Source organism: Ovis canadensis, chromosome 14 (assembly GCF_042477335.2).
Source record: "Ovis canadensis isolate MfBH-ARS-UI-01 breed Bighorn chromosome 14, ARS-UI_OviCan_v2, whole genome shotgun sequence".
Classification (NCBI taxonomy): Eukaryota; Metazoa; Chordata; class Mammalia; order Artiodactyla; family Bovidae; genus Ovis; species Ovis canadensis.
In genome coordinates this window covers 61,174,874-61,196,282 of record NC_091258.1, presented here as the reverse complement: position 1 = coordinate 61,196,282, position 21,409 = coordinate 61,174,874, and the positions used below count along the sequence as shown (strand labels likewise).

Here is a 21,409-nt window from a genome sequence, read left to right as displayed (position 1 = left end):
GAAGCTGAAGCTCCAATACTTTGACCACCTGATGCGAAGAGCTGAATCATCGGAAAAGACCCTGATGCTGGGAAAGATTGAAGACAGGAGGAGAAGGGGGTGACAGAGGATGAGATGGTTGGGTGGCATCACTGACACAGTGGACATGAGTTTGAGCAAACTCAGGGAGATCATGAAGGACAGGAAGCCTGGCATGCTGCAGTCCAAGATGCCTCTGCAACTTTTTTCTAAGATGGATCCCACCACAGAGGCCTGTGGGTGCGTTTCCTTACTTGTTATGGGATGGAGCCCCTTTCCTTTTGGACCCCCAAGAAGTCTTCCTGCGTATGTGTGGACAGGGAAGTCTTTTTTGACCTCAGGAGTGGGCACTTTGTCTCTTTGCTTTAGTAAAGCTCAGCTTTTGCCACTAGCTTTGTCCTTGGAGAGTCTGGGTGAGAACAAAGCTTGAATTTTTGTCCACTTGACAAATTCCTGGTGTTCAGCCGAGAGGCCCACTGTCTCCTACCTCATGTCTATATGGGAAGATGGGTGTTAGCTGGACCTATTGTGGTCATCATTTCACATTATATGCATATCAAACCATCGTGCTATATGCCTTAAACGTACAGGGATGTATGTGAATCATTTCTCAATAAAATGGGTGGACAGGTTTTTGTTTTTTTAAAGATTCTTACATGCATTTGCTTGAATACATTTGTTTCAGTGCTAAGGGACAGATCCTAGGAATTAAGATTACTGAGTTGAGATAGGTGTATTTTTCATTTTAATAGACATCATAAGATTGCTTTTCAAAGTTGTAGCAGTTCACAGTTCCACTAGCAATGAAAGTGCTGATGGTATCACGGCTACTAGGCTTTAGAACTTATTTTTTTTCCTTTTACCGGTCTGTTACAGGACAAGCACTGGTTTGTTTTTTTTTATTGCTGATGTTGTTGCTATAGTTTGGATTTGTGTACTAATAAGGTTGAGACCCTTTCCTTCATTTATTAAACACTTTAATTTCCTCTTCTCTAAAATTTTCTTCAGGATTATTACATTTTTCTAAAAATTTATAGTCCCTTCTGCTTGTTGGAGATAAAACATTTTATCATATATGTTGCAACTATTTCCTTTGGCCTATTGTTTATTTTCTGAATATATATATAATTTATTTACCATCTTTTGCCATGCAGAGTTTTCATTTTTACATAGTCAAATTTATGAAACTTTCCCTTCATGACTTGTTTTTCCCCTTTGTGAATTCCATATTTTCTATTTTGCTCAAGAAGTTCTTGCCATGTCAGAGTAAAACAAATATTCTCCAAAACTTCTTGGCAAAGTATTTGTGTTTTCCACATGTAATTTTTTTTAACACTTGAATTAATTTTTGCATATGTTGTGAAATCTAAATTTGATATCCTCACAGGCAATTTTTTTCAGAACCATTTATTGGATAAGCTATCACTTTCTCACCAATATGAAAAGCATTTATATCTTATATTAAATCTCTTCAGTAATCAGACCTGTTAAGTCATTCGTTATATTCTATTGGTCTATAGTTATTCTTCATAAATACCATATTGTCTTGTTGTTGTTTTTTTTTTTATTCATTGCTCGGTGCGGGTTTTCTGTAGTTGTGGCAAGCAGGGGCTACTCTTTGTGGACATGCACAGGCTTCTCATTGCAATGGCTTCTGTTGTTGCCGAGCGCAGGATCCAGGACGCTCGGGCTTCAGTAGTTGCATCTCGTGGCCTCCGTAGTTGTGACTCGAGAGCTCTAGGGTGCTGGCTCAGTAGCTGTGGTACATGGGCTTAGCTGCTCTGTGGCATGTGGGATGTTTCTGGATCCACTGCTTTGGCAGGTGGATTCTTAACCATGAGACCACCAGGGAAGCCCCATACTGCTTTTAAAATATTTATTCTTGATAAATATCATACTGTTTTTTGTATACATTATATATATATATGTATATATTTCATGTTGAGGTGAAACTGACATAAATTAATCATCTTAAAGTGAACAATTCAGTGTCACTTAATTACATCCACAATGTTGTGCAAATACCACCTCTGAAAAAAAAAAAAAAACCACCTCTACCTACCTCCAAAACATTTTCATCATCACAGAAAGAAACTCCATTCCCCTTAAGCTGTTGTTGTCCATTCCCTACTTTTTCCTCACCCCGGGTAATGATCAGTCTGCATTCTGTCTCTGTGTATTTGCCTATTCTAGGTATTTCATATAAACGGTATCTTAAAATACATGACCTTAGATGTCTGGCTTCTTTCACAAAAACCATTATGGTTTTGACCTTAATAGATGTTGCAGAATATATCAATACTTCATTCCTTTTTATGGCTGAATAATGCTCCAGTGTGTGGATATACATTTGCTTTACCAATTCATCCGTTGATGAACATTTGGGCTGTTTTCACCTTTTGACTTTGTGAATAGTGCTGATATGAACATGTATATACGTGTACTTGTTTGAGAACATATTTTCAATACTTTTGGGTTGTATATCCAGAAATGGATCTGCTGAATGACTCAGTAAGTCTAGGGTAATCATTTTGAGGAACCACCAAACTCTTCCACAGCATCTAAGCAATTTACATTTCCACCAGCAACATACGAGGGTTCCAGTTTCTCCATATCCTTGCCAATAGCTGTATCTGTTGTCATTTTTAAATTATTATAACCATCACTAATAATATGGAAAATTCTGAAAGAGATGGGAACACCAGACCACCTGACCTGTCTCTTGAGAAACCTGTATGCAGGTCAGGAAGCAACAGAACTGGACATGGAACAACAGACTGGTTCCAAATAGGAAAAGGAGTACGTCAAGGCTGTATATTGCCACCCTGCTTATTTAAGTTATATGCAGAGTACATCATGAGAAACCCTGGGCTGGAAGAAGCACAAGCTGGAATCAAGATTGCCGGGAGAAATATCAATAACCTCAGATATGCAGATGACACCAACCTTGTGGCAGAAAGTGAAAAGGAACTAAAGAGCCTCTTGATGAAAGTGAAAGAGGAGAGTGAAAGAGTTGGGTTAAAGCTCAGCATTCAGAAAACGAAGATCATGGCATCTGGTCCCGTCACTTCACGGGAAATAGATGGGAAAACAGTGGAAACAGTGGCAGACTTTATTTTGGGGGGCTCCAAAATCACTGCAGATGGTGACTGCAGCCATGAAATTAAAAGACGCTTACTCCTTAGAAGGAAAGTTATGACCAACCTAGATAGCATATTCAAAAGCAGAGATATTACTTTGCCGACTAAGGTCCGTCTAGTCAAGGCTATGGTTTTTCCAGTGGTCATGTATGTATGTAAGAGTTGGACTGTGAAGAAAGCTGAGCGCCAAAGAATTGATGCTTTTGAACTGTGGTGTTGGAGAAGACTCCTGAGAGTCCCTTGGACTGCAAGGAGATCCAACCAGTCCATTCTGAAGGAGATCAGCCCTGAGTTTTCTTTGGAAGGAATGATGCTGGGGCTGAAACTCCAGTACTTGGGCCACCTCATGAGAAGAGTTGACTCATTGGAAAAGACTCAGATGCTGGGAGGGATTGGGGGCAGGAGGAGAAGGGGATGACAGAGGATGAGATGGCTGGATGGCATCACCGACTCGATGGACGTGAGTCTGAGTGAAGTCTGGGAGCTGGTGATGCACAGGGAGGCCTGGCGTGCTGCAATTCATGGGGTCGCAAAGAGTCGGACACGACTGAGTGACTGAACTGAATAGGTGTGAAGGGATATCTCACTGTGGTTTTGACTTTACTTTCCCTGATCATTAATGATGTTGAATGCGCTTTTAATGATCTTTTCATTAAAAAAAAATTAATGATCTTTTCATGTGTTTATTGGTTATTTTACATATCTTTTTTGGAAAAATCTCTATTCGAGTCTTTGGCCATTTTTAATTGAATTGCTTATGGTTACAGAAGTTTTTCATTTTCTATACTGTAGTCTTGATCAGATACATGATTTACAAATATTTTCTCCTATTCTATGGGTTGGGTTTTTTGGTCTTGATCGTATCCTTTGATTCACAAAAGTTTTAAATTTTGATGAGGTTCAATTTATGTTGCCTGTACTTTTGGCATCATACTTAAGAAACCATTGACATATCAAAGATTTCCCCCTATTTTTTTTAATAGCTTTAACTTTTTTTTCCATCCTGCATTCCTTGTGGGATCTTGGTTTCTTGATCAAGGATTGAACCCAGGCTGACGGCAGTAAAAGTGCTGAGTCTTAACCACTGGATCACCAGGGAATTCCTGGTAGTTTTAATTCTTAAATTTAGAAATCTTCTGTTTTAAAATCATCGTTTTTTCATCTTTTTTTTTTTTAATTATTGATCTATTTGGCTCTACCGGGTCTTAGCTGCATCATGTGGGATCTAGTTCCCTGACCAGGGATCAAACCTAGGCTCCCTTCATTCGGAGTAGGGAGTCCTAACCACCGGACCACCAGGGAAGTCCCTTAAATTTAGAAATATGGTTTGATTTTGGTTAATTTTTGTACCTGGCATAAGAGAAGGGCCTACTTTTTCCCTTTGCATGTGGACATCCAGTTTTCCCAGTACCATTTGTTGTTAAGAGTGTCCTTTCTTCTTGGATGGGTCTTGGCACCTGGTCAAATATCAATTGACTATATGTGAGGGTTTATTTTGAGCTCTGTGTTCCATTATACTGGTCTGTATGTCTGTCTTTATGCCAGTCAGACACTGTTTTGATTACTGTAGCTTTGCAATTTTGAAACAGAAAGTATGAGTCCTCCAACTTTGTTCTTCTGTTTCAAGGTAGTGTTGGCTATTTGGAGTCCCTTGCAATTCCATATGAGTTTCAAGATGTTCAAAATTGCCATTGGGATTTTGCTAGAGATTGCACTGAATCTGTATAGCACTATGGGTCATGTTATGGACTAAATAGTATTCCCCTAAAATGTATATGCTGAAGCCTTAACCCCCAGGACCTCAGAACAGGGCTGTATTTGGAGATCAGTTCAGTTCAGTCGCTCAGTCATGTCCGACTCTGTGACCCCATGAATTGCAGCACACCAGGCCTCCCTGTCTATCACCATCTCCTGGAGTTCATTCAGACTCATGTCCATCGAGTCGGTGATGCCATCCAGCCATCTCATCCTCTGTCGTCCCCTTCTCCTCCTGCCCCCAATCCCTCCCAGCTTCAGAGTCTTTTCCAATGAGTCAACTCTTCGCATGAGGTGGCCAAAGTACTGGAGTTTCAGCTTTAGCATCATTCCCTCCAAAGCAATCCCAGGGTTGATCTCCTTTAGGATGAACTGGTTGGATCTCCTTGCAATTCAAGGGACTCTCAAGAGTCTTCTCCAACACCACAGTTCAAAAGCATCAATTCTTCGGTGCTCAGCTTTCTTCACAGTCCAACTCTCACATCCATACATGACCACTGGAAAAACCATAGCCTTGACTAGACGGACCTTTGTTGGCAAAGTAACATCTCTGCTTTTTAATATGCTCTTTAGGTAGGACCTTTAAAAAGGGGATTATTTTCAGTACTCCCTTGGTGGTCCAGTGGTTAAGAATCTGCCTTGTAATGCATGGGGACATGGGTTTGATCCCTGGTCAGGGGCTTTCCTGGTGGCTCGGATGGTGAAGAATCTACCTGCAACGTGGGTAAACCCAGGTTTGATCCCTGGGTCAGGAATATCCCCTGGAGGAAGAAATAGAAACACACTCCAGTATTCTTGACTGGGAAATTCCATGGACAGAAGAACCTGGTGGGCTACAGTCCATGCGGTTGCAAAGAGTTGGACACGACTGAACGACCAACACATAGGGAACTAAGATTTCACATGCTGGGTGGCAACTAAGCCTGGGTGCCACGACTAGAGAGTCCCCATGCTGCAACTAAGACCTGAAATCCGTCTTTTAAAAGGTGATTATTTTAAAACAAGGCCCAGTGGACCCTAATCCAATCTGAAAGGTGTCTTTATAAGAGGAGTACATTTGGACACACGAAGAGATACCAGTGACATGACCACACAGAGGAAAGACTGTGAGGACACTACCAGAGGGCAGTCATCAGCAAGCCAAGAGAGGCCTCAGAAACCAATCATAAAAGATCTTAAAAGGTGTTTTGTTATGGCAGCCCTAGCAAACTAATACAGATGGTATTGCCAACAATGTTGATTCATGAACATGGGATGTCTCTCCATTTATTTAAGTCTTTAATTCCTTTCAGCAATATTGTGTACTTTTCAGTACACAAGTCTTTTTCCTCATTGTATAAATTTATTCTTAAATATTTTATTCTTTTTGTTGTAAGTAGGATTGTTTTTTAAAAATCTTTTTCTGATTATTCATTGCTTGTGTATAGAAATGCAACCGATTTTGGGGTCGATTTTGTGTACTTCAACTTAACTGAACATGTTTATTAGCTGTTTTTCATGTATGTGGACTCTACCTATAAAATTTTATTGAAAATGGCTTTGGCATATAATTGCCGTCTGCCATATGCCATCTGTCTTTAGCAATCAGGTAATTTGATAACCTTGCTCAGCTTCCTTCTATTTCTATCTGATTTAGGGTTAATACAAGAAATGGATGTTGAATTTTCGAAAAAAGGTTTTGCAAATACCTATTCATGTAATCATACAGGTGGCACACCTGAGCCTCTGTTTCTTCATCTATGAAATGGGGATAATGATAGAATTTTCCTAATAGAACATCGTGAAGATTACTTGCTAATCTAAGAAAAGGGATCTGCTGTAGACTGAAAGTTTGAGTCCCACACAAATTCCTATGTTGAAACCTAACCCCCAACGTAACTGTATCAGGAGGGGATTAGGTTGTGAGGGCAGGACCCTCGTAATTGAGATCAGTGCCCATATAAAAGAGGCCCCAATGACCTTCCTCATCCTTTCTACCATGCGTTGTCAGTTGTTTAGTCGCTCAGGCGTGTCTGACTCTTTGCAACCTCATGGACTCTAGCCCTCCAGGCTCCTCTATCCATGGGGATTCTGCAAACAAGAATACTGGAGTGGGTTGCCATTTCCTTCTCTAGGGAATCTTCCCCACCCAGCGACTGAACCCGCATCTCCTGCATTGGCAGGCGTGTTCTTTACTGCTGAGCACCAGGGAAGCCCTGGTGGCTGCCACATGAGGACACAGTACAAAGATGGTCACCCATGAACCAGGAAGCAGGTTCTCACCAGACAGCACATCTGCCGGCGCCTTGATCTGGGACTTCCCAGCCTCCAGCAGTATGAGAAATAAATTTCCGTTATTTGTAAGCCACCTAGTCTATGGTCTTCCGTTACAGCAGCTCAAATGGACTTAGGTCAAAATGGGATGTCGTCTCGTCATTCTCCTTAATTTGCATTAGTGCGATGAATTTTGTTGATAAATCTGTACCGTTGATTTGTGTGCATATTGCCTGGCCATCACTGACCTCCCTGCTGAACCCCAGACCTGAGGTTCCCACAGCCTCCTGAATAGACTCCTTTAGGAGTCTCTGGGACCTCCCACACCTACTGTGACCCAAAATGGTCTCAGTATCTCCCCCTAACCTGTTCCTTTTCCTCAGTTTTCATCTCAGAAATAGCCTCTTTGTCCCCCAGTCCCCAGGGTAGAAGCCTGGACCTTTTCCTAAAAGCACCCACTCCCCTTCCATGGCCTGCCAGCCTCACAGCCTGTTCACTAGACCTCCTGAGCATCCCTCCTGCCTGCCCCCTCTCCTCCTTCCTACACCAGGCTTTGGTCCAGCACCGTCCCCTCCTGCACCAGTCCCTGGCCTGCTGCCTTGAGAGCTGAGCTGTCCTCCACAGGGCAGCCAGAGCATCCTTCTACATCTGACCACGTCCTTCAGTTTCTCCACTCTGAATGCTCCTCTGATGATTCCCAAGCTCTATAATGTGACCTCAGTGGCCTTGCCTGCTCTGGAGCTATGCTGCCTCAGCACAGACAAGCTGGTCCAGCTGTCTGCCCTGGCAACCCCTCAGAGGGAGTGTCCCCTGGGGCTCTGCTTCTACAGTGAAGGAGTGGAGGGGCTGGTCAGAGGACTTGCACAGTCACTCCACCCAAGACCTCTATCTAAACCACCCAAGGCTAGAGTGGAGCCTACTGGGTGGACGACATGGGCACATTTGCTTTTTGACTTTTGGTCTCCGTTTTCCCTTCTTTTTTTAAATTTTTATTTATTGGCTGTGCTGGGTTTTTGTTGCTGGGTGTGGGTTTTCTCTAGTTGTGGCAAGTGGAGGATATGCTCTCTTTGCACCATGCAGGCTTTTCTTTGCAGTGGCTTCTCTTGCTGCAGAGCACAGGCTCTAGGGCGCGCAAGCTTCGGTAGTTGTGGTGCACCGGCTTGGAAGTTGTGGCTCCCAGGTTCTAGAGTGCGGGGGCTCAATAGTTGGAGTGCATGGGCTTAGTTGCCCCAAGGTATGTGGGATCTTCCTGGACCAGAGATGGAACCCATGTCCCCTGCATTGGCAGATGGATTCTTAACCACTGGACCACCAGGGAAGTCCTCCTTTTCCCCTTCTTGACACACATGTTCCTTACAAGAACATCCCTTCCCCACATAAGCAAGAGATTAGGATGGGATGGACAACCCTCAGCTCCAGGGGTGGGTTCTGAAGGGCTTAAGCCAAACAAGGTCTCATCCGTCTGGCAGAGTGAGTGGCAAAGTATTGAGTTTATGATTCAACCCCATCCAATCAGAGTGACCAATAGGACTTTTGCCTGGGAATGTTGGACTCCAGCCCCTTTTTTCCTCTGGATAATAAACCATATGGATGCGCTGCCTCAGACTGTGAGATGCACTGGCCTGAGGTCAGAGACCACCCTCAGATGAGGGCAGGGCAGGGAAGGCTAGAGAAATGGAGCCAGAATTCTATGGACATTGAAGCTTCTGGATCAAGCTGTACCTGAAGCCTGTCCTAACAAAGTCCATAAATTATCATTTCCATGCGGACCACAGAAATTTTTGCTACTTGCAACTAAAACCAAAATCTAAACCTCCCCAGTGACCCTTCCTTAAATTAGACAGTAGATAGGTGCTGCCATGCAAAATCTTTCACAATTAGCTTTAAACCTAGGCACTGAACAATCAGAACAGACTGCAGGCCATGGCAACGGACCTGGGTCATGGAGGACCCTGCTGGACTGTAGGGAGGTCTGGGGCACTCTGGGGAAGGGTTGAGCCAGCAGGCATACAGAGAAGTCACTATGCACCAGCTTGGCATAGGAGGATTTTGATATTTTAATAACCTATGCAGCTGGGTGGTACAAACTAACTGAACACGAGTCCTTACAAGATTCCATAGCTGATGCTGAAACGTGAAGTGAAAATTCAAGCGAAACAGGGAGAAAGGCCTAGGATGACCAAGCAATAGGTTACATGTCCAAGGCAACCCAGGACATAAGAGACAAGGGTGGGTGGTGGCTGGGGCAGGCCAGAGGCTTAGGTGGTAGACTTCCTTTTCAAGGAGTCCTTAAGTTTCAGCCTTGTTCTCCTCTGCTCCCTTGTAGAAAACCCTGGAGTTTAACCTGGAGTTTCTCCAAGACACGGTCCCGGAGTGGCTAAAGGCCCTGCTGTCGGAGGGGGTACTGTAGGTGTAGTAAGATTCTAAGCCAATGATGCTGTTGATCTTCCATCGAAGGATATTGCAAAACTTCACCATGTAGGGCGACAGAAGGCAGCAGACGATGTAGAGAATCACCAGGCCAACAAACAAGCTGGCTGACACCTGCAGGAAATGGGCCAACAGGCGATGGTAGGCGGTCTGGGTTCGGGGTCAGGGACGTGCCTCCACCAGGCAGGGCAGCTCCAGGGCAGCCACTTACCAGGAGGATGAGGAAGGCCCGCCTGGCACTGAGCGGGAGCCCATGGATGTGCAGCAGAAAGGTGAGCTGGTAGTCACAATAGGTGCTCTTGTCCACGCCTCTGGTGGGGATGGGGGTCAGGATGGGGTGGGGAGGAGGTGGGCACCTCCCCCAGGAAGCCCCCGATCCCGCCTCAGCTGTGTGTGTGCCTCACCTATTGCTCACCAACACCTTGAAGAAGAACTCAGGGGCAAAGATGTGGTAGGGAATGGTGTCATGGCACGGCGAGTTCTCCTGACATAGCCACCTGGGGGAGCAAGTTCAGGCACTTGTGGGACAAATCATGCCTAGCGCGTGACAGCCCCTGATCTTCCGCTCTACCCAACTAGTTCTGGACGAGCACTAACTCGCTGCAACCTCCTACTTCTCTCCCTGATTCACGCCTCCACTCATTCAACTGGGAAGGCTGACTGACCCCCTCCCAGGAGACAGGCTGTTTGTTTATCCACTCTTTTCCTCCCTTCTTTAGGGGAGTTGTCAATTCCTCTGTTCCTATGTATTCGTCTAGATTATAGATTGTATACCTATGATGTGCCAGTTCCTCATCTATTCCTTACTGCTTTTATTCCTTCATGGCACAAATAGAGCTGGAGCAGCTGCTAGGTACAAAGCCACATCTTCATTCCTTTTTTCATATAGCCAATAAATGCAGGTTGAATACTGCCTAGGTGCAAGTTGGTTACTTTGTTCACTCATCCCTTTCCTTTATTTGCTTATGGCATCATTTTCTTTCATTGATTAAATCAAAAATACTTATTTATGCTTGGGAAATTTCATGGACAGAGGAGCCTGGCAGGCTACAGTCCACGGGGTGGCAAAGAGTCAGATACAAATTATAGACTGCTGCTCCTGCTGCTGCTGCTGCTAAGTCGCTTCAGTCGTGTCTGACTCTGTGTGACCCCATAGACTAAACAACAACAGTTGTAAGCTTATATTCTGTCACTGTTCTGTTCGTAATAAAAATTTTGAGAACTTAAAAAAAAAACAGCTACTGAGGCCCTATATGCTAATTTTTTTTTTTCTCCTGGCCATGCCACACAGCTTGCAGGATCTTAGTTCCCCAACCAGGGATCAAGCCTCCAGCAGTGGAAGCATAAAGTCCTAACCACTGGACCACCAGGGAATTCCTGCTATATGCTAACTTATTACTTCATTTTTTTATTCATTCATTGATACCTCCATTCAAAGGTCAATAAATGCCTACCAAGAATGAATGAATTTGTTCACTGTCTTATTCAACAAATACTATGTTATCTATTCTAGACCTGGATTTTTAAGAGAGACAGACTCCACGAGAGACAGTGACAGCTCAGAGGGTCAGGGTGAGAATAGGGAAGGTACAGGAGGATGAGAGAGCCAACCGTCCCACCTAGAACAGTCAGAAAAGTCCTCCTGGAGGAAGTGGCATCTGAACTAAGGCCTGAAGAAAGATTAAGAAGGACCAGTCCTGTGGATAGAGGATCCAGTTTGCATAAAGGTCAAAGTCAGTCTCATTCGAGGAATACAGACAGTCAGTGTAGCTTGAGAACCTAGGAGTCTCCCGGAGGCAGAATGGATGGAAAAGCCCGACAGAATGTGGGCAGATGGGGGAGAAGGGGCCTGCAGTCGGCCCAGGCACTCACTCGATGCCTAAACTGTTGTGGGACATGATGTTGAAGGACAAGTCCTTGGTGGTCATTGTGTTCTCCGTGGTCCAGATGAGGCTGCCAGTCCTGCGCAGGCAGGGGTAACCTCAGTGGGGGACGGGGCCTCAGCGGACCGAGGCCCCAAAAGGAGGCGGGGAAAGCTGTGGGCGGGGCCCTGTGGGTATGGCTTGCAGCCCAGGTTTGGTCTGTGGCTGGGCAGCTGGAGGGGGCCTGCAGGGGAAGAAGGGCCGATTATGGGCCTGGTCCCACAGGAATTACTTGTCCAGGGGGCTGTTGAAGCGGTAGATTTCCTCCTCGCTGTATTCCTTGATGGTGTCAAGGGTGGGCCCGCCGCCCACCACCTTCAGCACGTAGCTGTGGGGAGCAGAGATTCGAAGGGGCTGTCTGGAGTCCTGCCTCACCTCTACCACCCCCTTTTCTCTGCGCCCCACCCCAGTTCCTTGCCCCCAGCCCACTCCCGTCAGCCGCCGGCTTGGCCCCCACTTTACCTGCCCTGGAAACTGCCAGAATCGCCCGTCACCAAATCTTGGATCAAGAAGAATGGGTAGAAGACTGTGGGGTCGGAGGGGTGGAGGCCGGGAGGAGAAATGAGAGAGGGGAAGGAGGAGAGATGAAAGGACCCAAAGGAAGAGCAGAGGATGGGTGGGGGCAGTGAGCGGGCAGGCAGGAAGGGCCGGGGAGGGCAAAGGAGAGGGCGCTGGACACCCACTGTCCCGGAAGAGAAAGCAGGGCATCTCCGGGTCCACTTTGACGCAGTCGAAGTAGTGTTTGTTCTGCACGCGGTTGTACTGCACCGTGTAGGTGATGTCGAAGGCCAGGCGCTTGCCTGGAGGGCAGCCAATAAGCACTGGCACCATCAGGTTGCTCTGAGGGGGAGGAGAAAAGCCTGGTTCTGGGGGTCCGGCAGGAGGGACACCCCTCCTCCCCCCCACACCATCACTACCTGCCAGGCTCACCCTCACTAGGGCCAAGCTGGTTATTATTATTACCGGTAAAACAATAGAAACAGCAAGGGCTTGCATAGCTCTTACTGTGCACAAGGCATGGAAGGATTCTGCGCAGAGCTTTACATATTCAAGTTGGTTTAATCCTCAAAACAATCTTGCATAATATAGACCATTAACAGCTCCATTTAACGAGATGACAAAAGTGAGACACAGAGAAGTCATGTCACTTATTAATTATCTGAAGTCACACACATGGCTGGGAATGTGGTAGAGTCGGGATTCAAACTGAGTCAGGTGGCTACCAACTGCCTTCAGAATAAGACATACAAAACCACTAACACCTACACCTATGAAGCAGCCAGCTCCTCTGTGTATGTTAGTCATTCAGTCATGTCAAACTCTTTGTGACCTCATGGACTGTAGCCAGCCAGGTTCTTCTGTCCATGGGATTTCCCAGGCAAGAATACTGGAGTGGGTTGCCATTTCCCCCTCCAGGGGATCTTCCCAACTCAGGGATCAAACCTAGGTCTCCTGCATTGCAGGCAGATTCTTTACAGTCTGAGCCACCAGGGAAGTCCCAGCTCCTTGTTGGACTTTAATTGGCTGAAGCTGAGGGAATTCCCTGGTGGTCCAGTGGTTAGGACTCTGATTTCACTGCCAAGGGTCTGGGTTCAATTTCTGGTTGGGGAACTAAGATCCCACAAGCCTGCATAGCCAAAAAATAAGACAATGAAAAGCTGAGCTGGAGCCTGATTTCCTCAACAGTAGACTTGGGGGAAGCATGGGATACATGAGGGAAGTAGGGCCCAGGATGGGAGTTCAGTATCTTGGGAATGAAAGGTTCCTGGCCTATTCTGGGGTTAGGGCCCAAGGATTTCACCGCATTGTCAGAAGGACATGGGCATCTAGAGACTGCAATCTGGGCTTGCTGGCTTCTGTGGAGAGGGGTTTTGGCCACAGATTGCACCTGAGCCAAAGACTTTACACCTATCAGCCACTGAATCACTGCGAAGATTTCTCAGATTCAATCTTTCCACAATCCACCTCTGTTCATGGCACTCCATCCCTCCGTGTTCAAGCTAAAAAGCCTTGGTTTCTTCCTGGAAACCTCTCTTTCTCTCAACTCCACATCCAGTCCATTCAGAAATCCTGTTGTCTCTAGAGTTCAAGATAGAGCCACTCTCTTCCCCCAACTCTTCTGCCCTACTTGGGCTGGCCCAATCTTGTTTTCCCCGTGGTCTCCCTGCTCCTGTCTCTCCCCTCCAGGCTGTCCCACACTTGCAGCCAGATGGACTCTGTGAAACCTGAGTCACCCCGCTGCTCAGATGCCTCCTATGTGACCTGCCCAATACTTCTTCAACCTCATCTCTCTCCACCATCCTCCTTGTACACCCTGCTCCAGCCATGCTTGCTCCTTGCTATTCCTTTAGTCTAAGACAGGAAACATACTCCCATCTCCAGGCCTCTGCTATCTGTCCCCTCTCACTGGCATGCCTCCTGATACATAACTGCATGCCCACATCTCCTCCTTCAAGTCTTTGCTCAAATATTTCCTCCTCAGCAGGGTCTTCCCCAAGCCATCCTATGGAAAAGGCTTCCCTACCTATGCCTCTTGCCTGTTTCTTTTTCTCCTAGTGCACATCACCTTTTAACATACAGTATCTTGGGGCTTCCCTGGTGGCTCAGTGGTGAAGAGTCCACCTGCCAATGCAGGATGCATTGATCCCTGATCCGGGAAGATCTCACAAGCCTTGGAGCAACTAAGCCCAAGTGCCACAACTATTGAACCTGTGCTCTGGAGTCCAGGAGTCACAACTACTGAGCCCAAGTGCTGCAACTACTGAAGCCCACATGCCTAGAGCCTGTGTCTTGCAACAAGAGAAGCCACCCCAGTGAGAAGCCCATGCACCACAGTGAAGAGTGGCCCCCACTTGATGCAACTAGAGAAAGCCTGCACATAGCAAGGAGAACCCAGTGCAACCAAAGATTAAAAAAATCATTTTTGTAAAAAGCTACAATAAAAAAAGAGTAGACGCTTTTTAAAAAATCATTGACTTTTTAAAAGCAATCTTTAGGCGGGTATCATGGTCAGATAGATAGATAAGTGGATGTATATTGGGATACACACACAGACACACACATATATACACAGTGAAAATTTCACTTCCATTCCTATCTTCCAACTGTCCTGACTCTTCCCTATTCAACCAGTAAAGAAAGAAAGAAGGTGAAGTTACTCAGTCATATCCAACTCTTTGTGACCCTATGGACTGTAGCCCACTAGGCTCCTCTGTCCATGGGATTTTCCAGGCAAGAATACTGGAGTGGGTTGCCATTTCCTTCTTCAGGCGATCTTCCTAACCCAGGGATCAAACCCAGGTCTCACGCACTGCAGGCAGACTCTTTACCTTCTGAGCCACCAGGGAAGGGCTCATTCAACCAGTAGGGAACCATTATGAATACTTTCTTGCCCTTTTCCTCATAGTCTCTTCATGAAAATAAAAGCAAACATGAATATATGTTATCAATATCAAGTATACACTGTTGCAGTATGTGGAGATCTCTGCCGCCTTGCTCTTGTTTTTTTCTTTTCTTTTTTTTTGCCACACCACAAGGCTTGTGGGATCTTAGTTCCCCAACCAGGGATTGAACCTGGGCCACAAGAGTGAAAACTGACTCCTAACCACTGGACCACTAGGGAATTCACTCACCGCACACCCCCCCCCCAAACACACACTCTGTTCTTTTAAAATTGCTGCATAGTTTTCCACTGAATGGATGTACCACCTTTTATTTAACCACTCCCCTAGTAATGAACACTTAGAATGTCTCCAAGTCTTTTGCAGTAACTGTGTGCTGTGGATCAGATTCCTGGAAGGGATCTGCTGGGCCCAAATAGAGATATTAACGGACTTTCTGGGGTTGTGATGAAGAGGGAAATAGTGTGCACTACTAAGTTTAGCAGGAAACAGTTATTGGGCTGTGGTCACTCTTCCTTGCATTTGACCCTGAATATCCCATGTAATCCAAGGAGTTGGGAGCTGTTACAAGTCCCTTTTTTAAATTGCCCTGGGTCATAGCAACTCAGGCTTCCCAGGTGGCACTAGTGGTAAAGAACCCACCTGCCAATGCAGGTGACATAAGAGATAAGGCCTGGCTGGGAAGATCCCCTGGAGGAGGGCATGGCAACCCACTCCAGTATTCTTGCCTGAAGAATCTCATGAACAGAGGAGCCTGGCAGGCTACAGTCCATGGGGTCGCAAAGGATCGGACATGACTGAAGCGACTTAGCATGCACGCATACTAACCCAGGAAAGAGAAATACCAGGGTCTGTCTCCTGGAGAGTGGGCAGGGAAGTGGATGAGAACAAGGTCTCCTCTACCACTTGTTAGCTCCGGGGATTACTCGGAGCAGACGTCTGCATCTCTCAGAGCCTCACTGCCTGCCTCCATAGCAGGTGAAGAACCAAGGACCCAAAGGCTTCAACAAAGCACGTGTGAGCGAGCAAGAGAAGAGCAAGGCGTGAAGGGAGAGCCAAGCTTGTTCACATGCCACCTTTGGACCAGTTGGAAAAACAAGCCCTGCGTCACAGATACTTAACTTCCCCTAGAAGAACAGTATCAGAAGGAACACACAAATTTGTGTACGATCTATGCAATGCAGCCCTTCCTGAAAACATGAATGGATTAAAGGAGGGAGGGGGCGGCTGGGTGGGGTAAATGATAAAAATGTATGAGAAAGAAAAAATTAGGAAGGCATTCATGGGATTCCCAGCTAGAGCCCTCAGATCCCACCCTGCTGAGACTGACCCACACCCTTCCCTCCCAGCACAGGGCCCAGGACCCCAAGTCCAATACTTGCATATGGGGCCCCTGGTTCGTGTTCTGGAAGCAGTGCCCAGACGAGCCCAACACCTGCGAGTAGGAGCAGGAGATGAGACGGGACCCCATGGCTTAGTCCTTCCCCTCATCTGCATCCCTACAAGCCTCCAGGCTTGGACCACACACCTTGATGAGCATGGAGGTCTTCATGAGGTGATGTCCACTAATTCCCTGGTCAAAGCAAGACCTTTTATCACTGAGCTTAACCTGGGGGTGGGGGCAGAAATGAAGGGGTCAGGAGGCCAGCGGGAGGACCCAGGCTCCGTTCAAATAACCGCGGGCTTCTAACAGGTATACTGCCCCAGTAGCTCCGCCATCACCTCAGCGCCTCTTCTCCACCTAGTCTCACCCAGAAAAGCACGGAGTTGAGATTAACAAGGACCTTCTCCTTTACTATTGCCTCAATGCAGTGGGGGTCCGCCAGCACCACAGCCAGATCCACCGGGCTCAGCACCCGGAAGGAGGGGCCTGCTAGGAGCAGAGGGCGGGGTTAAGGCTGCGGGCGTGACCCAGTCGAAGCCCCGCCCCCAGGCACCACCCAGGCCCCGCCCACCGACCGTGCAGGACTTCTGGCTTCCGGGCGGTCAGGAAGACTGAGAAGCTGTAGCTGGTACCCTTGTCCAGGAAGATGCGCTCGGGCAGCTCGTTCTCGGCCTTGAGGTCGTAGATCTTTTCGTAGCTGGTCATGTCAACGTGCACACTGCCCGCGCTCCGCCGGTTGCTGGCCAGGTAGAAGTGGTAATCCTAGGCGACGGAGTGCGGGGCAAAGTCAGTGCCTGGACAGGGGAACGGTGAGGGGGAGATCCGGGCTCGGCCCCGTCCCCCGACTCGCCATCCTCTCCACGCACCTGGTCCTGCTTCTTGTTCTTCCACCAGCGCCAGGTGGGGTCGTGCGCTGGGTCCGCGTATGGCTGCAGGAATTGCAGGCACCGAGGGGAGGGGGTGGGTATGTCAAGGGGCGTGCCCAGACAGGCAGTGTCCCCAGCCTCAGTCCCTGCCCCTGACCCAAACTGAAAGATACACACCCAACCCCGGCTTTCGGCCCGACCGCCTACCCTCGCCCCCAGCCCAAAGCCATCTCTTCTGAGCCGAGCTAGATCCCCTCCTCGGGCCCCCTTCAGCCTCGGAAGCACCGAGGCGGCTCTGCTCTGCTCCGCCCTCCGCCGCAGTTCTCCGGCGTAGAAGCCCCTGCGATACCACCTCAGGTAGGACCCGCCCCGGACGGCGCCCACCTTGTCGTACTTCGAGTGCAGCCAGAGCAGGTAGTAGACGAGGCCCTGATAGACAGCCAGCGAGTTCTCGCTGTGGAAGCCCCAGGGCTCCGAGACACGCGGCGGCTGCGCGCGGTAGCGCTCCTGGCGCGTGTAGATTTTCGGGTTGGGCAGCTCCCGCAGGCGCATCACCGTGAAGGGGCAGAAGTTGGAGAAGGACAGCGTCGGGTGGCTCCTGAGCGGCGACAGTGGAGGACGGAAGCTGCCTTTCCCGGGATCCGCGCACCAGGAACCTCCGCGGGGCTGCTTCCCACTCCTGCACGGCTGACTACGCAAGGCTGATCCTGACCTACGCAATCCCTGACCTTCCTCCTCAGGTTCGGCCCCTGGACGTATTCATCTGCTTGTCCCTCAACCCCTCAGAACAGAGTCCTGGACCGCATCCTAGACTCTCCCCGACCCCTCCACGGCACCCAGCCTTCTAGGGTTCTTCCACCTCACTCCTCCACCACTCCCAGCTGCCTCCCTGGGCTCCTCTGCAGGCGAGCAGAAGGGTGTAAAATCTGACCATGAAGTTCAAGTTCCTCCCTGTGACCACCAGGGTCACCTTTTCCGCCTGGTCTCCAGGGCACTTCATTGGCAGGGCATTCTGTCCATACTACACTCCTTCTCAGTTGTTGATCACCCAATCCCCTTTCCACTTGGCACAAGGGGTTCCCCCTGTTTGGAACACCCTTGTCCATCTACCACCTCATCAGTTCTCACCCTTCATGCACTTCTTCCCGTTGAAGCCCTCCCTGATGCACCTTGCCCCTAGGCTGGTTAGACCCCTCCTCCTTTGAGCCCAAAGGCTGTCACTGGGGATGGCTTGGTCTCCACCCCCCACACCCCAGAATGGGAGCTTCAGATGGCAGTGCCTAAGGCTCTCTGACTGTCTCTGTGGTTCAGTATCTTCTCACCCTTGCCTTTCCAAGACATATTCATCACTGATCTGCTGGTATATCAGTAGCTGCTCCACGGGCATGAGCCTCTTGACGAGCCTGCCCTGCTGGTTGTCTATCAGGTACACCAGCTGCAGTGGGAAGGTACGGGCCACGTGAGCTGGTGTCAGCCACCCTGCAGCTCCCCCATGTCTCGCCCACGCTGTCCCCCCACCTTGGCACCTGGTACAGTTTGTTGTCTTCATAGAAGAGGGTGACCATGGTCTCATTGGGGGCGTAGAGAGAGGACTGCTGAAGAACCTGGAGGTTGATGTACACGTCCCAGGCCTTGGACGGGAACAGCTGGTACACATGGTAGCTGCCCTCCAGGACATACCAGATCTGGGGGCGTGGCAGCCAAGGGTGTGCATGAGGCCCGTGGGCGCTGTGACCCCCACCCCTCCCTCTGAGGGGTGAGGACCCCACTCCCTGAGGGGTGAGTCTTGGGTGCTCACCTCCGGCTGGGACCAGGTGAGCCATCCTTCTGCTTCTCAGACCCCACCACCTCTGCTTCCAGCCCTCACTCCCCATGATACACTTCTTCACTGTTTCAGTCTGCTTGAGTTTTTATTACTTGCAATGTAACCATTCCTAATATACACACTGCCTGAAGGCTGGGGATCTGAGGGCTAAGCCCTCTTTTTCCCTTCTCACCCTTTTTAAGATTCTTTTTTAAGGTGGACCGTTTTTAAAGTTGTTATTGAATTTGTTACAATACTGCTTCTGTTTTCTGTTTTGGTTTTTTGGCCCTGAGACATGTGCAATCTCAGCTGCCCGACCAGGGATCGAACCCACACCTGCTGCCAAGGAAGGTGACGTCCTAACCACTGGATGGCCAGGGACGTCTCCCTTCTCGCTCTTTGCCCCATTCAGGGTCTCAGCATCCCCTTGGCCTCAGTTTCCCACCTCTGCACTGATGCCCACCCTCTCATCCCCTAACTCATTTGGCTGTAAACCCAACCTCCTCCTTAGCTTCAGCTTGGAGGATCCTCTCCAGCCTCCAGCACATCCTCCCTCCATGTGGCCTTCTCCATGAAGCCCTCCTGACGCATACACCCCCAGACAGGGTCTGAACTTCCATGGGTGCTGTTTTCCTCACTGCAGCCTTGGTTGCTCTGAACTGTCACTGTCTGGTAATGAATCCATCCTCCCAACTGGACTGGGACCCTGAGAGGGCAGGGCCCACAGCTGACTCACTGCCCGCTATGTCTCCAGCACCGATCAGGTGTGCTGAGCTGCATGGCGGAATGAAAGAGGGCTCCCTCTGGACATCCCCTCATGACTCTGAGCACAGGCCCTTTACCCTGCTGAGTAACTTTGGAAAAGACACATCCTTTTTGAGTTCGAGGATTCTCAGCTATAAATGGAGCTTCTGCTGCCCTTCCATTACCCAGGGTCCCTGAGAATGTTCCCTCTCCTGGGCCCTTTTACCCTGATGGAGTGGGGGAAAAGAGAGACCCCTAGGCTTTGGGGCTGAGCAGAAAGGAAGTGGGGAGAGGGGAGGGCAGCCCACCTCCTCATTCTCGGTGACAATGGCCATGTCCCCTCGGAAGGAGTTCACCAGGTACTTGATGGACAGCTCCTTGGGGAAGTCCGCCATGTAAATGAAGTTTTCACTGTTAAAACTGAAAGGGCAGAGGTGGGAGGTCAGGACACCCAGGTGAGACCTGGAGAATATCTGCTTCCCTGACTAGTCCTGACATGCCGCTGCAGGAACCATCTACTCGCTTCTCCGCCAGGCTGATGAGAAGGCACAAAGGAAGTCTGGGACTCTAGTTTCTGCCCCCCATCTCCAAACCCTCTGGCTGACCTGCCCATCCATAAACAGGAGCTGCTGACCAAACTGGCAGTTTCCCAACACCCCCACAGAGTTGGCTCCTGGTCCTCCAGCTTCCTGAAGGGTGAAAAGCATCCTACCCTCTCCCCGGGCCATGTCCCTCTATTGCTCACACAGGTTGGGTCCTCATAGCAGGTTTCATTTAAGAAAGGATTCCCACTGGGACTTCCCTGGTGGTCCAGTGGTTAAGAATCTGCCTGCCAATACAGAGGGTGTGAGTTCAGTCCCACATGCTGCAGAGCAACTAAGCTTGTGCACCACAACTAATGAGGCCAAGTGCCTCAGCTATTGAAACTCTCATGCCTAGAGCCTGAGCTCTGGAGCAAGGGAAGCCACTGCAATGAGAAGCCCGTGCATCATGACGAAGAAGAGCCCCTGCTCGCTGCGACTAGAGAAAAGTCCACGCACAGCAACCAAGACCCAGTGGAGCCAAAAATAAATAAGGATAAAACGTTGTTTGTTTGCTTTTTTAAGGACTCCCAGCTTTAAAATATCAGCTTCCCCTGTTCTATCTGTGCCCACCCCAGCCCATGTTTTCCCCCATGATGGTTCTGATCACTTCTGGCCTTGCGCATACATACCCTGAAAACTTGGTGACTTCAGAATGGAGCCCCACCCTACGTGGGGCTGGGGAGGCTGGCTCCATACCTCTGGAGGAGGAAGTTGCCCCAGATGAACAGCAGGTTGTTATATGGGTTGTAGGACATGCCCTTGGGGACCATCGGAAAGTTGGTATAGGACTCTGTCCCTAGAATCATCAGGAACTCCAGGCCTTGAGCTGGCAGGGGGCACAGGCAAAGTGGACACAGCAGTGAGGTGGGGTCGCTTGGGCCTCTCCTGGCACCCACCCACTTTTCCAGCCCCCTCTGCCTTCCCCTCCTACCATCAGGGATGAATTCCGGGATGGTGTAGAGCACAACCAGGTAATCATTGACTACAGGTGGGGAAGACACAGCAAAATCTCCTGAGACCCTGAGTTTTCAAGACCTGCAACTGAGCAAGTCCCCAGCTCCCCAACACGTCCAACCCCATCCCAACAGCTTCCCATTTGGGCCCACTC

The 21,409-nt window shown here is 48.8% G+C and overlaps 1 protein-coding gene across 2 annotated transcripts in view; it reads right to left on the bottom strand.

Moving 5' to 3' along the window:
- Positions 1–9,199: 9,199 nt before the first annotated feature.
- CATSPERG (cation channel sperm associated auxiliary subunit gamma) overlaps positions 9,200–21,409 on the bottom strand; it is a 30,120-nt gene continuing 17,910 nt past the window's right edge. Inside the window, exons 12-29 of one of the 2 annotated variants that reach the window (XM_069550360.1) lie at positions 21,233–21,283; positions 20,998–21,127; positions 20,026–20,137; positions 18,696–18,854; positions 18,492–18,604; positions 17,554–17,767; positions 17,170–17,232; positions 16,879–17,065; positions 16,671–16,789; positions 16,448–16,528; positions 16,298–16,354; positions 12,202–12,358; positions 11,981–12,044; positions 11,751–11,846; positions 11,469–11,558; positions 10,001–10,093; positions 9,808–9,907; positions 9,200–9,710 (exon numbers count right to left, since the gene is read on the bottom strand). In XM_069550360.1, the coding sequence (XP_069406461.1) occupies positions 9,456–9,710; positions 9,808–9,907; positions 10,001–10,093; positions 11,469–11,558; positions 11,751–11,846; positions 11,981–12,044; positions 12,202–12,358; positions 16,298–16,354; positions 16,448–16,528; positions 16,671–16,789; positions 16,879–17,065; positions 17,170–17,232; positions 17,554–17,767; positions 18,492–18,604; positions 18,696–18,854; positions 20,026–20,137; positions 20,998–21,127; positions 21,233–21,283 (2,141 nt within the window). In that variant the 3' untranslated portion in view covers positions 9,200–9,455. The remainder of the gene's footprint in view (positions 9,711–9,807; positions 9,908–10,000; positions 10,094–11,468; positions 11,559–11,750; positions 11,847–11,980; positions 12,045–12,201; positions 12,359–16,297; positions 16,355–16,447; positions 16,529–16,670; positions 16,790–16,878; positions 17,066–17,169; positions 17,233–17,553; positions 17,768–18,491; positions 18,605–18,695; positions 18,855–20,025; positions 20,138–20,997; positions 21,128–21,232; positions 21,284–21,409) is intronic. The other variant, XM_069550361.1, reaches the window with a different exon arrangement.